General features: G+C 40.1%; 1 protein-coding gene across 4 annotated transcripts in view; it reads right to left on the bottom strand.

Moving 5' to 3' along the window:
- ANAPC4 (anaphase promoting complex subunit 4) overlaps positions 1-9,941 on the bottom strand; it is a 41,461-nt gene extending 31,520 nt beyond the window's left edge. Inside the window, exons 1-9 of one of the 4 annotated variants that reach the window (XM_067735667.1) lie at positions 9,922-9,941; positions 6,791-6,896; positions 4,957-5,089; positions 3,351-3,425; positions 3,209-3,235; positions 3,072-3,116; positions 2,266-2,350; positions 1,525-1,629; positions 154-237 (exon numbers count right to left, since the gene is read on the bottom strand). In XM_067735667.1, the coding sequence (XP_067591768.1) occupies positions 154-237; positions 1,525-1,629; positions 2,266-2,350; positions 3,072-3,116; positions 3,209-3,235; positions 3,351-3,425; positions 4,957-4,988 (453 nt within the window). In that variant the 5' untranslated portion in view covers positions 4,989-5,089; positions 6,791-6,896; positions 9,922-9,941. Of the gene's footprint in view, positions 1-153; positions 238-1,524; positions 1,630-2,265; positions 2,351-3,071; positions 3,117-3,208; positions 3,236-3,350; positions 3,426-4,956; positions 5,090-6,790; positions 6,897-9,653; positions 9,883-9,921 lie in introns of those variants that run through there. The other 3 variants (XM_067735666.1, XM_067735665.1, XM_067735664.1) reach the window with 3 other exon arrangements.
- Positions 9,942-14,391: the final 4,450 nt, after the last annotated feature.

The following is a 14,391-nucleotide window of genomic DNA, read 5'->3' as shown; positions in this document are numbered from 1 at the left end:
TCTTGCTTTAACAGACATTATAAACTTGTCTATCAGACTAGACACCTCCGCCACATAAAGTTGCTTTAAGAAGTAAGATTTTCAAGTTTTTTATTTACAGAACATTAGAAATTTATAGTAAACAGTCACATAAAACAAGCTATAAATAAATACCTGTAAAAGAGCCGAAATGTGAGTAAACTTTCTGGCCATTCGAGTTACTTCAGGTAAGAAAGAGTACAATAGATTGGTTTCAAGCTGTCAAATCAAAATAATAAAGTAAGTTACAAGCAGACATATTTACTTCTTTTAAAGAAGAGTCAAAGTCTAACTACATATCAGAAAGACTATGCCAGACTCTGCTCCTTTTGAGCATAATGGTTTGGAGAGTAACAGAATACAATCTTAGGATTTTCTAATCTGCAGTGTCTATCTATGCACAGATCACCCTCTCGAGGTGAGCAACCCCTTCTACATAGTTAGAATAAATGTAATAATCTATTTTATAACACTCTTATGAGGAATTTAAAAAATGATCACAAATTTCTGTAAAAATGTTAAAGGAATTATAGTTATTGATAAATACAAGTGAAATATCTATTACAATGGTACATGAATTATCTCAACAGAGTTTGAAAAATACCTATTACAAATTTCACATTAATAGTGAATCATTTTATTACAGCACCAAATGCAATCCTGGAAATCACATTTTCACAGAACCTTAAGATGAAGAGCAAATATGAACAACTGTTCCAGCAAACGTCAGGAAGTTAAGAGTTCTCTGATGTTCTGAATACAACGCATGTTGGAAGGCATCACATGCATCACACCTTGCATCTTTTCACCCTACTTTTGTTTGAGAGCTCATGCGTTCTTAGGCTGAGTGGCTGGGTTATCTGCGATGAAATTTTAGGGAAGGTTTTCTTGAAGACAAGGCTACAATCTAAATAATCTACAGGAGCCCAGTTTCCACAATCTATGATACAAACAGCACACAATGAAAAAGGGTTTTCCCAACATTAAGTAGTCATGTTACACAAGAGGCAATGTGTTAGTTAAGAGCACCAACTCTGGAGCCAGACTGTGCAGCATCACTTTCCAATGCTCACCAAGCAAATTACAGTTTGTGCGCCCATTTACTCAACTATAAAATGGGGATAATAGTACCTACTTATTAGGTTATTGTGAGGATTCAAATGAATTATACTGAATCACTCAGTACTGGGCACATATTAAACAATTAATAAATATTAGCTTTTATTATTATTAGGGTCAGAATCCTAAGAAAACACTTGGTACAAAGATGGAACTGGTATAGCAATGAGTTAATATAGTCATTAATAGACCATAACTATGCTGTGCCATTGGAATAGTAAGGTATTCACCAGTAGGACTCTATATATGTCTTAGAAGCTCCAAGTCGATTTTTTTGCTTTGTTTTGTTTTGATGACCTTAGAATCCAGTGAAATGGATAATAAAAAACTATAAAACCTTTAAAAATATATATTTACCCTCCGCTGCTATTAGGTTCCAGTACTCACCTGAAAGTACGAAACTTCTGGAGCACCACTGCTGGAAACTTCTGTGACCACTGACAATGATTTCAAATCACTTGATAGACATAATGCAAGACAAGTACCAACAATCTGTAAAACAGTCAAATCTCCATTATATTTAGTGTTATTGCTAGACTGCATCTGCTTACAATATAGGAGGCAAATATTCAGAGCTCTAAAAAGCAGAAACACATGCCTGGCTCCTGCCACACACGTGGCACATGAAGGCATGTGTCCTCTTAGTTGCAAGGACACAAACACACACCCCCAACAAGGGGCCCAAACTAAGTGTTGGAGAACTAACATTCCCACAGAGCCTATAACATTTTCTATCCTTTTAGGGAACTGTAAGAATAAGAAGAAAAAGATACGGAGAAGACCAAGACTGAGCATAAGATTGCTTCTGATGATGTTTATCAAATTCCAATCACAAAGTGTAGCTCTTAAACACCACAAGACTAGAAAAACATTAAATCATAATCCAGTGTATCATACCAATCTTTTTGTTAAGAAAAAAATTTTTGACTAATTCCACTAAGAGCCCCTGATCTTCACAGACATCATATCACTATTCTTAGTAGGAAAATTATCCTTTTAACACTTAAGAACAAATAATTCCAATAACTGAAATTAAGAAAAAAAGTAATGTTTTATTCTTTTTCCATAAATCAGTCAGCTGCTGTATTCTAAGAGAAACAAAAAGGAAGATTTTAAAGAAAAACTTACCCCAGTGACTCGAGCAATTTTGAACATTCCATAAGCATAAAGCTCAATAAATGCAGAGCTTCCTCCAAGGACAAGAATATTAAGCCTAATTAAAAATAATGCAACAAGCTGAGGAGAACAGACAGGAGCGAGTTCTTACACCAAGACATGCTCCTGCCCTCACATAATCTGCATGTTCAAGCTTCCTTGTGGGGGAACTGAATCCCGCGACAAATTCACCAAGCCTCAATCACATTGGGCTTATTCCTTTCTTTCAAAGGAACAACATAAATTTCATCCAGCCTAAAAAAACATCAGTTTACAGTAAAATAAGAATATATTATTTTAATGATGATTATAAATTTCATCCAGCCTAAAAAAACATCAGTTTACAGTAAAATAAGAATATATTATTTTAATGATGATTATATTTGTATACTCTCAATAACAAAATCATCTCTTTTCCAGCTAATATAAAGCGCCAACAGTTTTATCACGGCTCTGATGCTAAATGCATTAAGTGTGCTTAAAGAACCTGAACATTTAAATTTAAATTTTAGAAACTCTAGCACTTCCACCCTCCTTTACTTTTTAAAATGAAAGTACATCATAATATTAAACTTGACACAACCAAGTATCATAGAATAAGAACGAGTAAATAATAGATATTGTCTGTTTATTGTTCAGAGGTATTTGTCAGCAATGAAATAACATGACAAATAAGGAAATTGTCCTTGGAACTTTAGTCTAAAAACTGCCTCAAATATCAAATATCAAATTTAAGAAAATAAGACTTGTTAAATATTTAAGATATCTGCAAGATTTACCTGACGTCTCCCAAAAGCTTAATAATTTCATCAGAATTTTCTTCACTAAAATATAAACATAAATTGGGTTATCTTTAACTATATCTTTCAAATAATAAAAGAGTATCTTACTTGCAAGGAAAAAAGGCATATCTTACCTAAATATTTTTGAGGTGTTGTTATAACTAGAAAAAAACCAGAAATGCATTTTTTAAAACACATGAGAAAATTGTCAGTGTTAAAAGGAAAGGAAAGAAATCTGCAAGATTAATTCCAATGAAATTAAACTCTGATACTTACTTTTTGGGCAGTGTAGGAAGTTTCGGTAAGAGAAGATTTGATTCATCCTCAGAATTATAAAAGGACGTTAGAACACTAAAAAGATGAAAACAAAACAAAAACAAGTATTATAAAAACAAAGATTCTACTTTTCTTTCCATTAAAAAATACTAATTTTTTTAAATGCCCAATTTTATACATCACACATTACCAAGTAAACAGATGCCACACACAGTTTATCACTGTAAAATAGTCACTATAACAATCACAAACAAGAAATAGAAAAGTTGGAATTTCTTCATTTACTTATAACGTTATTTCTGGGGAAAAAAAAATCAGCCTACCCACTTTACATTTAGAGGAACAAATATTTATAAACAATTTTCTCAGCATATGAAATGTATTCAAATGTATTCAGTATCAGCACCAGATACAGACTGACTGACTTAACTCTCCTCTAAGAACCAACACTGAACATATGAGATCCAAGAGTAACTGTAAAGAACACTGCAATTATTATATAATGTAATGATGGCTTCTATAGCTTACATACATATGAAGGTGTAAAAACCCAGCAGGTACATACGATGACACCACGTATTTTGAAACAGTCTTATTTATCCCCCCCCCTTTTTTTCAATCCTATCTCCGAATATGGCTGGAAATAAATGAGTAAGAAGGTGAAAAAGTAGTGTCCTGAGAGACCCTGGAATCTCCACATAATATTTCTGAACTCTTAATGAAAAGCGTGTTAGGAATACACTTAGCAGGTAACTGGACTGAGATAGAAATTACATGGTATATTCTGTTCCTCTAATCTTCTATGAATTCACATGACCATTTACAACCTTTATTTGATGATGGATTAATCACTGTTTTATCTACAGTGAATTTCAAACCCCAGGCTAGACCTTGTTATCTAATGCTTTACAGTCCCTTTCTTAGGAAATTTGTCAATTAATAATCAGGATTTACAAATTCATTTGATATTAACTTAAAACTTAATTAGAATGAAAAGAAAATTATCGTATTTCCTCAAAAAAGAAACTTTTATTTTCAGTATTCACTAAGCCCATTGATTCTTTAAGCCATCTTTACTGCAAACCTGGCGTAGTACTTGACTTCACAGACTAAGGCAAAACTATTTTCACAAAATAAGGAAACTATAGGGACCATGAACACAGAAAGAACCCATTCAGCATCAAAACAGAATGCTCAATTCAGCACTTTTTGTACTCTAAGGATATTCACTGGGACACAAAAACACAAAGCTCCAGGTGAAATATATGGTGAAAAGGAAAACAGAACCTCAATTTGCTAATCAATGATTTTAATTAATATTCCTTGAATGTATAAGTCATCGATACAAACCGTTAAAAATAACTGAAAAGAAAAATCTTGGCCATTGAGGCGTTACTGCTCCAATAAGAAAAGAGATTTTTTCAAGAGAAAAAAAACCCAACAGAGCATTAAAAAAACTGCATCTTGATAAGCTTAAAACAAAAAGTTAAATGCAATGTACACATACTCAACACCCAGATACTCCTAAGTTTCCACTTTTAAAAAATGAGAATTTCAAAAACATACTACTGTGACTACTGGGGTTTTTCTTTTTTTATTACTCAACCTGCTCTCGACGGTCACTTCCATCCAATGCATACAAGAAACTGGAGCCTCCACAGAAAAAGAGTGCAAGCTTTCAGGTTTTTCTACATCACACAAAACGATTTTCTTGGTGTCAGCAAGAGCAAAGGCCAAAACTAAAGAAGAAATAATCAGAATAAGTTAGTGCAATATTTGAGAAAAATAGGTATTTCATTGCTTCCCCAATTTTACTATTTTAAAGACAACATAATCATAGAAATGATTTAACCCCCAAATCCTTGCTTTAAATAATTAAAAAACTAAAAGATATCTTTGCATATAGTTATGCTGTTACCTACGCTTATTTTCAAATGCTCAAACTTTCATGAGCAATCTACTACTTTCTCGTGTACTGTTCTTAACATCTTACGTATCACAGCCTCTAGACTGGAACCTTGATGCCAAGCAGAAAATACTGAACAGGCATCAACAAATAAACAATAATATCGTTATCACCAAGACATATTGGTCCCCACCCAAAAGCGGAAAAGTGATTCCATCTGCTTGGTTCTTGGAAGGTTTTTTATTCCTTTTTTATTTCTAACCCTTAATGAACAGGGCCATCAAATACCGATGGGTCTTCTTCCTTTCACTGTGGCTGAATTATCTAGTATAGTTTCTCTACATAAGTCATTAACATCGTCCTAACATATCAAATTGAAGAATTTCTAAATAGAGGGCTGTGAGTTTCACTGTATACCAATATATGCAGCTTTGCTAGATGTGAGGCAATCCAAGTCTCCTCTTCTTCAAAACGATTTAAAGCAATCTTGAAATAATCATTACCAAAAAAAACCCCCTATTTTACTGTCGAAAATCACAAGACATTTTTTAATGATAAAAATATCATCTACTTAAATACATTTTCACACACACTGACTTTCATAATTTTTGAGATCGTGGCATTTTTGGATGAATAGTGCAAGATCTCAAATTATTACTTACAAAAGTTCTCTAATTTTACACATACTTTGTTTTTACGTAAAAGATGAAACAAGAACGGAGCAAAATGAGTACAGACAAAAATAGTTGTTAACTGTAAAGTGACAGGCTTTCAGGGCATTTTTACATACTTATATTTATCTAGAAAAAAAGTAAGCAATGAGGAGTACATATCATTTTACAAAAACAATTCTTTTTCTTTTTTTAAGCACCAATGATACAGATGAACTTTAAGCTGTATGATTTGTAGCATTTTCCTGTGCTGACTGGACATGTACAACAGCTCAAACAATGACTGTCCTTGTAACAACACATGGAAGAGGAGAGTTCAGTCCTCAGAGCTACAATGCAGCAAGTTACAACATACAGGGCACCAAAAGGAGTAAGATCACACAGAAGTTGCAGGAAGCGGGTCAGAACTGACAGTCCTTCAGGTGAGGCAAGCCAAATGTGCAGAGAGAATATTTATGAGCCACTCATTTAATGCTAAAACACATTCTGGGGAGAAAAGGGCCATGATGGTACTGAACTGACGAGTGAGTGACAAATGAAGCTTAGGGCAAACAGTGCAGGACAACACGACAGCGAAAGAACAAAACCAAAGTACTCTGTATATTCCTACCAAATTTCTTTTCAGCCTTATCTTTGCCAAGAAGTCAGATTTCGTTTTAGAGATATCTTTGCCAAGAAACAAGATGGTAGAATTAATCTGAGTTCTATGAAAACACTTTAAAGCATTTGAAAAAAAGGCAAAGTTCCCAAATTTAGAATTCTAGTATATAATAAGAACAATAAATTCTTTCTGGAAATAAATTCTCTTTACAGAATACTCCTTCTGAAAAACAAAAATGTATTTTTTACAATACTATCATTACGTTTGCCATCTGGTCTCCAAGCCAGACAGGTCACTTCCTTTCCTGTATTTTCATTTGGTGGAAAACTCCAAACTCGATGAAAACTTGCAAGTCGATGAAGTAAAACCTGAGACAAAACAGATAATAATGGCAAATAATAAAAAATCCGTTTCCAAAAATTAAATATACCTAGATCCCCACTATAAATTTTTTTAAAAATCATATCAAATATAATATTTAGCTATCAGAAGAAATTCGAAGACAAAAGTGTCTGAATGAACTTAAGGTATTTTCAAAGAAATGGCTGAAACAAGGTCTAATTTAACCCTGTACCCTATACACTTCCTAACTTTCATGTCAATAAGAGACTTACCTTTTAGAAAAGGAATAAGGCTGTCCAAGAAGATAACGAAAAAAGCAATAAAGGACACAAACAGAACCAGAAAGGCAGCTGTGTAAGATCAAGTAACACTAAACTTGGAATCAGACAATTTCAGCTGTGTCACTTACTGGCCATGGATCTCAGACAAGTCACTTAGTCATTCTAAATTTCCATTTCCACCGGGTATATTCCCACCCTGGAGGATAAAGATGATGCCCTGGAGCTCCTTGTGCTTCAAAAGTAAAACTGTCCCTACTCTCTCCTCTATACAACCGGTAGAAATGAAGAAAAGGCCTCGAACTGCATGTGCTCCTGAAGATTCCCCCCCCCACACACACCTTCTTAGTTTCCTGTACTCACAGCTTTACCACTCCCTGCCTTATCTCATAGCATCCTTCCTTCACTCTTGGTTACAGGGAAGCCAGGACTCCCAAGGAATCGCTCATCCCCGAGACCCAGTGCTCTTTTCTGAGCCCATCTCTGACTTTCCTTACTTCTGAAACCCTTCCTCTGTGCCCTCTGGAATTCATGGTCAGGTATCAAGATCCCCTGTATCTTCACTGTCTTCCCTGAAATGTACTTCTCACCTGAGGACACTGCTTCCCTACAGGATTCTCAGGTGGTGGCCGTTTTGCACACCATGTGCCCTATACTACTACTGGGCTAGGAGATAAAGATTTCCTCCTTGATGTCATTTCTGGCTGGTTTTTCTTCTCTTCTCTAAAATCCTCTAACTTTGAATCATATGCAATCAGACCATACCACCTGCTATCCCTCTTAACTGCAGTCACCTATAGCCTCCTAGGCCCCCCCCCCCCCCCGCCCATTCCTGGGAGATTTGGACTCCTGTCTGGCTCACTCACGCTTTCCAACACTACTCATCATCATTCTTGGCGATTTCAAGAGATACAATGTCCTGGCTTTTTGGTGCTCAACTACCTCTTCTTCAATGATCACATCCTCTACCTCACCTCAGTCACTCTCAGGGTCATGCCTGTGACCTTGTCATTACCAACAACTACAAATGCTGCCATAATCTTCAGTTGCAAACCTCCCACTTTCCATCACCACCTGTATCTCTCCTGCTCATCCCAGATACCCAGCTTCAATTCTTCAACCTCACCAAGACATACAAGCCATGGACTCTACCACTGACCAACTCATTGTCCCTCACCCAACACGTGACCTCACTTCCCTACTTAATCAGGTTACAATCCAAAGTTCATCATTACAATCATTCCTCTTACATATAACTTCAACCCCCTTGCATCTCTCTTGCTTTGTCACAGCTAGTCACAACAACTCTGGTTAAACCCAACCACGCCTGCACCCATACAGCTGAACAGAAGAGACATACAACCATGCTCACTAGTTTCACTACAAAATCACTAACCTCATGTGGCTCTTAATACTGACGAACAATCCTACCAAGTTTCACCAGTCCACTTGTCAGCTTTTTCATACCTCTCTTTTCTCCTCAAAATTCCAATATTTTCTTCTCCATCCTTACACCTAAACAGCGCCCCATCTTCTTCACTGAGAAAACGGAAGCAACAAATGCCCACAATTGATTACATCTATCCATCTGATCACAGTGACGCTCCTATTCTCTCCCTTCTCTCCTACTGCTGTGGCTGTACTAACTGCACTCCTCTCAGGGCCAGGACAGCATTCCAAAACACCCAGGCAGTGGAGGGAGACTAGAAGATTTCATAGAGGGCCTTGAGAAAGCAGATATCAATACCCTGACAACGAGGTCATGAGAGTCAACACAGTTTTGCAGGCTGCTAAGTTTCCCTGACTGCTAAGTTCTCTTTACCACCTAGTTTCCAAGGTTGGCTGCACACCACACAACTCTCACCCGGCCAGATAACTATCAGGAACCCTGCCAAAAGGCCAAAGGAGTAAAGAAGCCAAGGTGAAGGTTTCCTTACAACATGGCTGCCAAGTAACAAAACTCTCAGCAGAAAGCTACAACCCGTTTACACCTGATGAAGCGTAATACAATGTGAACTAGAAATGCTAACTGACAACACTCGTGCACATTCCATCAGGAATCCAGTGATGGCTATCCAACCCATTCTGTATAACTTGGACAACAGAATAAAGATTCTTAAACATCCTCTGTGGCAGCTACAGACACGCACATTCGCAGCTCAAGTCTGACAATAACTCATCTTTCTTCTGCCTAAACTGCAAGTAAACTAACTGCAGACTCTGTGGACCTACTACTATGTCTAGCTCATGAGTGACACATGAGCCTTTAAAAAGCCCATTTAACAAATAACTGAAAGTCTTGGGGATGCAGGACTGTACGACTGCGTTAAGCTGCATGAAAACTGTTGTTCTGGCCATAAAATGCGGGAGGTGGGCGTATAAATGACCTTTCCCATATGTGGCCCCTTAGATTCACTTAAAGTTTTCAGCAGGGCTGGAGGAAGGGGCGGGGTACACAGGTGGCCCGGGCTCGGTGTCCTCGGGGCTGCACGCCGGTTCACTCACCTCGCCCGCCGTATTGGCCAGAGCAATGAGATCCCGCTTGGGTGACCAGACCAGGAAGATGATCTCCTGCGGAAGCTGTTTCTCTCCCACCACCCGGAAGGACGGGAAACAGGTCGGGAAACGCAACATGGGGGCGGCCCTGCAACTACACCCCTAATCGGAGGCCGGCAGGGGCCCCCCGGGCCGCCCTGCCCGGGCCCGGCGGCGGCGGCGGCGCCGCCTCCGCCCCCGGCCCTTCGCACAGAGCCCGGAGGGTGGCGGTACTTGCCAGATGCCCCACGGCAGGCAACGCGACCCGGGAAGCCTCTGCCTCCAGTTCTCCCCCAGCACTTCGGCTCCCGCCGCCGCCGCGCGCGCGCGCGCTCCGAGCACTTCCGGTAGCCGGACTTCCTCGCGAGAGCACGGAGGCGCGCTCTCGAACCGCCGGAACCTCTTCGATAGTTTCTAAAGCAGTGGGTCTCAGCCTTGGGTGCTTAGTAGAGAGGGTTGTGGGTTTTTTTGGTTTTGTTTTGTTTTTTTTAGAACCTTGCCCAGGCAGAACCCCAGACGATTAAAAGAGAATTAATACGGAATGGGGCCAATATTTATTAAAACGCTCTAGGTGCTGCCACTTTGCAGCCAAGGTAGGAGAGTCATACTCTAAAACCTCTGACATAGGCAAATATCTTGATCCTTTATCCCATGCCTACAACTTATTAGTAGTATTAGCCCCCACTATGATAAATGAGGACTGTGGGCTCAGCCAGGCTTTGTCCCGTAGCTATTGGAGCATCTACTATGTGAAGGAGCCTGAGCTACACAAATGCACGGGACAGAGGCTCTGCTCTGTAAGGCTCACGGGTCAGCCTGGCGGGTTATGTGAATCAGAACCCATCTGATGCTTCTTGTCACACATTTAAATGTGTTAACTTGTTTAAAAGTTTCCACAAGTTATGAACCTGGTTAAGAGAATGTGACAGTATCATCCTGTGATTCTTGATCTTAAAGTCTGTGGTAGAAAGCCATCTATCTAACTTTCACTTCTTTTACTTGTTCAAAGTAGAAAGGAGGCAGGATCTTCAATTTGCAACAAGCCCCGTCTTCCTGCCCTCTGTCTGGATCTAGCCCTTGGGATGAAGGTGATAGAGGTAGACTAATTCATTCAGCAACAAATATTCGAGGCACTCTTTTGTGCCAGGCGATTTGTAACTCCTCATGTTTACCCTGCTTCCTGAGATAGGCTTTTTCCCTTGCCTTTTCTGCAAACAATTTAGAATGTCCCCCAAATTCACCCACAGGCAATATCCTAAGGTGAGAATGGACTTGCCTTTGTTATTCATGAAATGCGTTTTTGGGTATTATTTAATGTTCTGGGGTGGTGTGTGATTGCTAGCACAACTGATGCCACCTTGGGCACGTACAGTTCCTCCCGTCCTTCCACTGCCCTACCCAGGGCTGTACTGTGCGGTAAATCACTTCTCTGTCAAGGGCATTGTAGTTAATTGTTTAATAATCATTAGGACCAGGTGGCCTCTATGCTCTGTTAGTCCCCAAGCAATGATGAAGACCTTCCCTGACGTATTCCTGGCACCCACAAGACTAGTTACCCATTCATAAATCTTGACTTAACGAATGCACTTCCTGTTTCTCTAGGTGAACTATAAAATTGTCCCAGTGGTCCTTCGGCGATGCCGAGTGCAGCTGTGAATGCTTCCAGACCGTTGTCTGCTTGATCCCATCCTGTAAGTTACCGGATAAGCGTATCCATGGATTATATAATAGCTGCCTGCCTCATAGTCTGATCTCAAGATACCTTCTCCATCCTCCAACAGGTGGCAATAGATAACCTACATGGTAGGGGTCCAATATTTTTATCCGCTTAACAATCTTATGAAAACTGAATGCCATTTTCCTGAACCTTATCCTGAATATGAACCCTCATACAACACATGGAAAGGACTGTTAATAGAACTATACACTCAGTGCTACAAGACAGACGAGAGTAACTACCTGCATATTATGAAACCTTCACAGAAGAGTATGAATTACCCAGAAGGCATGTGTAACAACACAGGAAACAGCATAGGTGTGAAGTTCCAGATGTGGCCATAGCACCTCATGCGTGTCAGCGGGAGTGGGTGGCAGGGATTGTTACTGGAAATGATCCGAAGTAGCCATAGGACAAGAGCTGTTAGCACACGGTATTTCCAGCCTTTTCTTTTCCTCACTGCCCCATAAAGGAGACTTTGGCTTTACCCACTCCATTTCTTTGCCTTCCCCATTTCTAAGGAAAACACTGCTTAGTCAAATTGGTTTACTTGTGCTTATGTGGCACCGGATCAAAAGGAAAAGGGGGAAAGGCCCAGGGATCAGGCATTGGTGCTTTTTAAGAAGGCAAAGACAGGAGATACAAATGTGCAGAGTGGGAAGTGGGAAAGGGGTGAGGGAAATGAAGAGAAAACAGACTTTAAGAATTCCCATGATGTATATTAATCTATCCTCTTCCTAGTGCTTGAAAAGAAAATGCAGGGGCTAGCTCTTTTGAAATAACTTTTTGGTAGCTAGGCTGTTTCTTTGATCACTACACCCCTTGGGCTAGCTCACACCGATGGCACCTTTCCACGTGTTATAACGGTGTGCGGTTAGATTCTGAAAGGCAGGAAGTTGAGAACAGAGGTTGTTGGCGGAGGGGCGTGTTGTTGACGGCATCACACTGGTTCATCAGTCATACAAGACCTTAATTCTTGTGCCAAGGCTGATGATGGGTTAGAAAGGAAGGAAGACTAGTTGGGTAGAGGCGGAGGGGAGGGGAGGTTGCAGGAGGTGATTCCAGAGACATTTCTGAAGTAGGATAACATGAACAGATTATTGATTAGATCGGGGGAATGAAAGCAAGGGAGTAGTCAAGACAGGTTGGGATATTTGGGCGCACAGACTCAGGGAGTAGAGAACTGGTTGTTGTTGGGTGGGGTGGGATATGAGGGAAGTATGAGGGGAAGGGAGGGAAAGTAGACCAGAGCAAAGGAGTTCAGTGGGGACTGTGTTCAGGTGGAGGTGTGGTGTGAAAATCCATCTGTGATGGCCAAAAGGCAGCTGAAAAGGCAGGTGTGAAGGGGAAAGGTCAGGGCCTGAGCAGAGATGTGGGACTCACAGTGTACAGGGATGGAAGATGGGAGTTGTGTGGGATGTGACTGATCTAGGCCAGGTGGAAAGGCTGTTATTTTGAGAGGCCTATTTTGAAGTCAAAAAGTAAGTGAAACATACAAAATAAGCAAATTAACTGGATTTGCTGGAAAAAGAAATAAATGTTAGTGATAGAATCTCTCTGCCCTGCCGTGGTCCCAGTGGCACAAGTAATAACTAGAATGTGTCGGCTCATGTAAATTACAAGTCCAGTCGTGGGGCCAACTTCAGGGCAGACTAGATCCAGCAACTTGGAGTCACCAGGGACCCAGCTGAAGGTGTGCACTACCATAAAGCTGGCTCCCCATGTGTTTGCTGGAAGACTGCCGACAGCACCCGGAGCTACAGGCTTCCTCATTCAGAAGGAAGAATGAGCGTCTCTTCACCAGTCACAAGACTAAAGTACTGAGCTGCGTTGTAATTAGACCAGCCCCTATTCTGAGCCTCGCTGAAATCACTCACAGGTAAAGGGGGTGGAATTATGCCCTATAAAAAGTCCTCCCCAAGAGCTGGAGCGGATGTCAGTCAACCCTCCCCCAAATCCCACAGCAGGCACACGATGGAACGGGTGGGAGTGATGGTGGCGAAGCGGCCCATCCATAGTGTTCAATATGACAATCAATCATTACTACTCAAAGGGTGGTTTTACGTTTGAAGCGCGTCTGGGAGATGTGGGTCTAGACTGTCAGTTCGTGGTGCTTTGCTTGTCTCCCACGACCACTTCAGATGCTGTTCGGAGACCAACTCATGTGACTCCCATCTGGAAAAAAAGTTCTAAGAGCTACAGAACCAGTATTTGTATGTATAGGAACTTACCTTAAGGAAATGAGAAAAAATGTGAGTATAAGTATGTTCACCACAGAGTTGTTTACACTAGTGAAAAATGCAAACAATTTAGATGTCCAACCATAAGAGACTGATTAAATACAGTACATGCATACTGAAGAATAATACCGTTGTTATAGGTATAAATTGATGTTCACAACATGTTTATGAGGAGAGGATTACAAACAGTATATTTTAATAGTTCCATTTCTGTGGGGGAAATTTTAGAGCGTCTATATAGCTTTTACACAAGAAACAATCTTTGGAAGAACACACACGTAAGTGTGACAGTGGTTATGTCTGGGTGGTAGAATTAGAGTTACTTTTCATTTTATTTGACTCACCTGGCTCATGTATTAATTGTAAAGTTAGCGGGCAGCAACTTTTATTTCCTTTTGTCCTCTAAGCATGTGGAATGTTTAGGCTGTCTATCTCTAGTTTTCTCCCTTTCCTCACCTCCACATTTTCAGATGAAGAAGCTGGCCCATCTAATCAGGCTTCGTTTCTTAGAGATCACCAGATGTCACGCTGCTAGTCTGCAGGGCTACTAAGCAACACAGTAGTGTGAGAATCTTGTGACTGTCCAGCTAATGGGATAAAACTCACCCCTCAGATCTCTGCGATCTGCTTGCTTACTTTTGGTGCTTTTTCCCCCCTCAGTCTTGCTGAGTTAACATTTATACTAAGTCACTTGAAATCAAATAGTAGAGTTCTTATCTTCACTTTTTTGCAGTGACCTTCTAGCTGACCC

The sequence above is a fragment of the Pseudorca crassidens genome, chromosome 4 (assembly GCF_039906515.1).
Source record: "Pseudorca crassidens isolate mPseCra1 chromosome 4, mPseCra1.hap1, whole genome shotgun sequence".
Taxonomy (NCBI): Eukaryota; Metazoa; Chordata; class Mammalia; order Artiodactyla; family Delphinidae; genus Pseudorca; species Pseudorca crassidens.
This window is presented reverse-complemented; position numbering and strand designations above follow the sequence as displayed.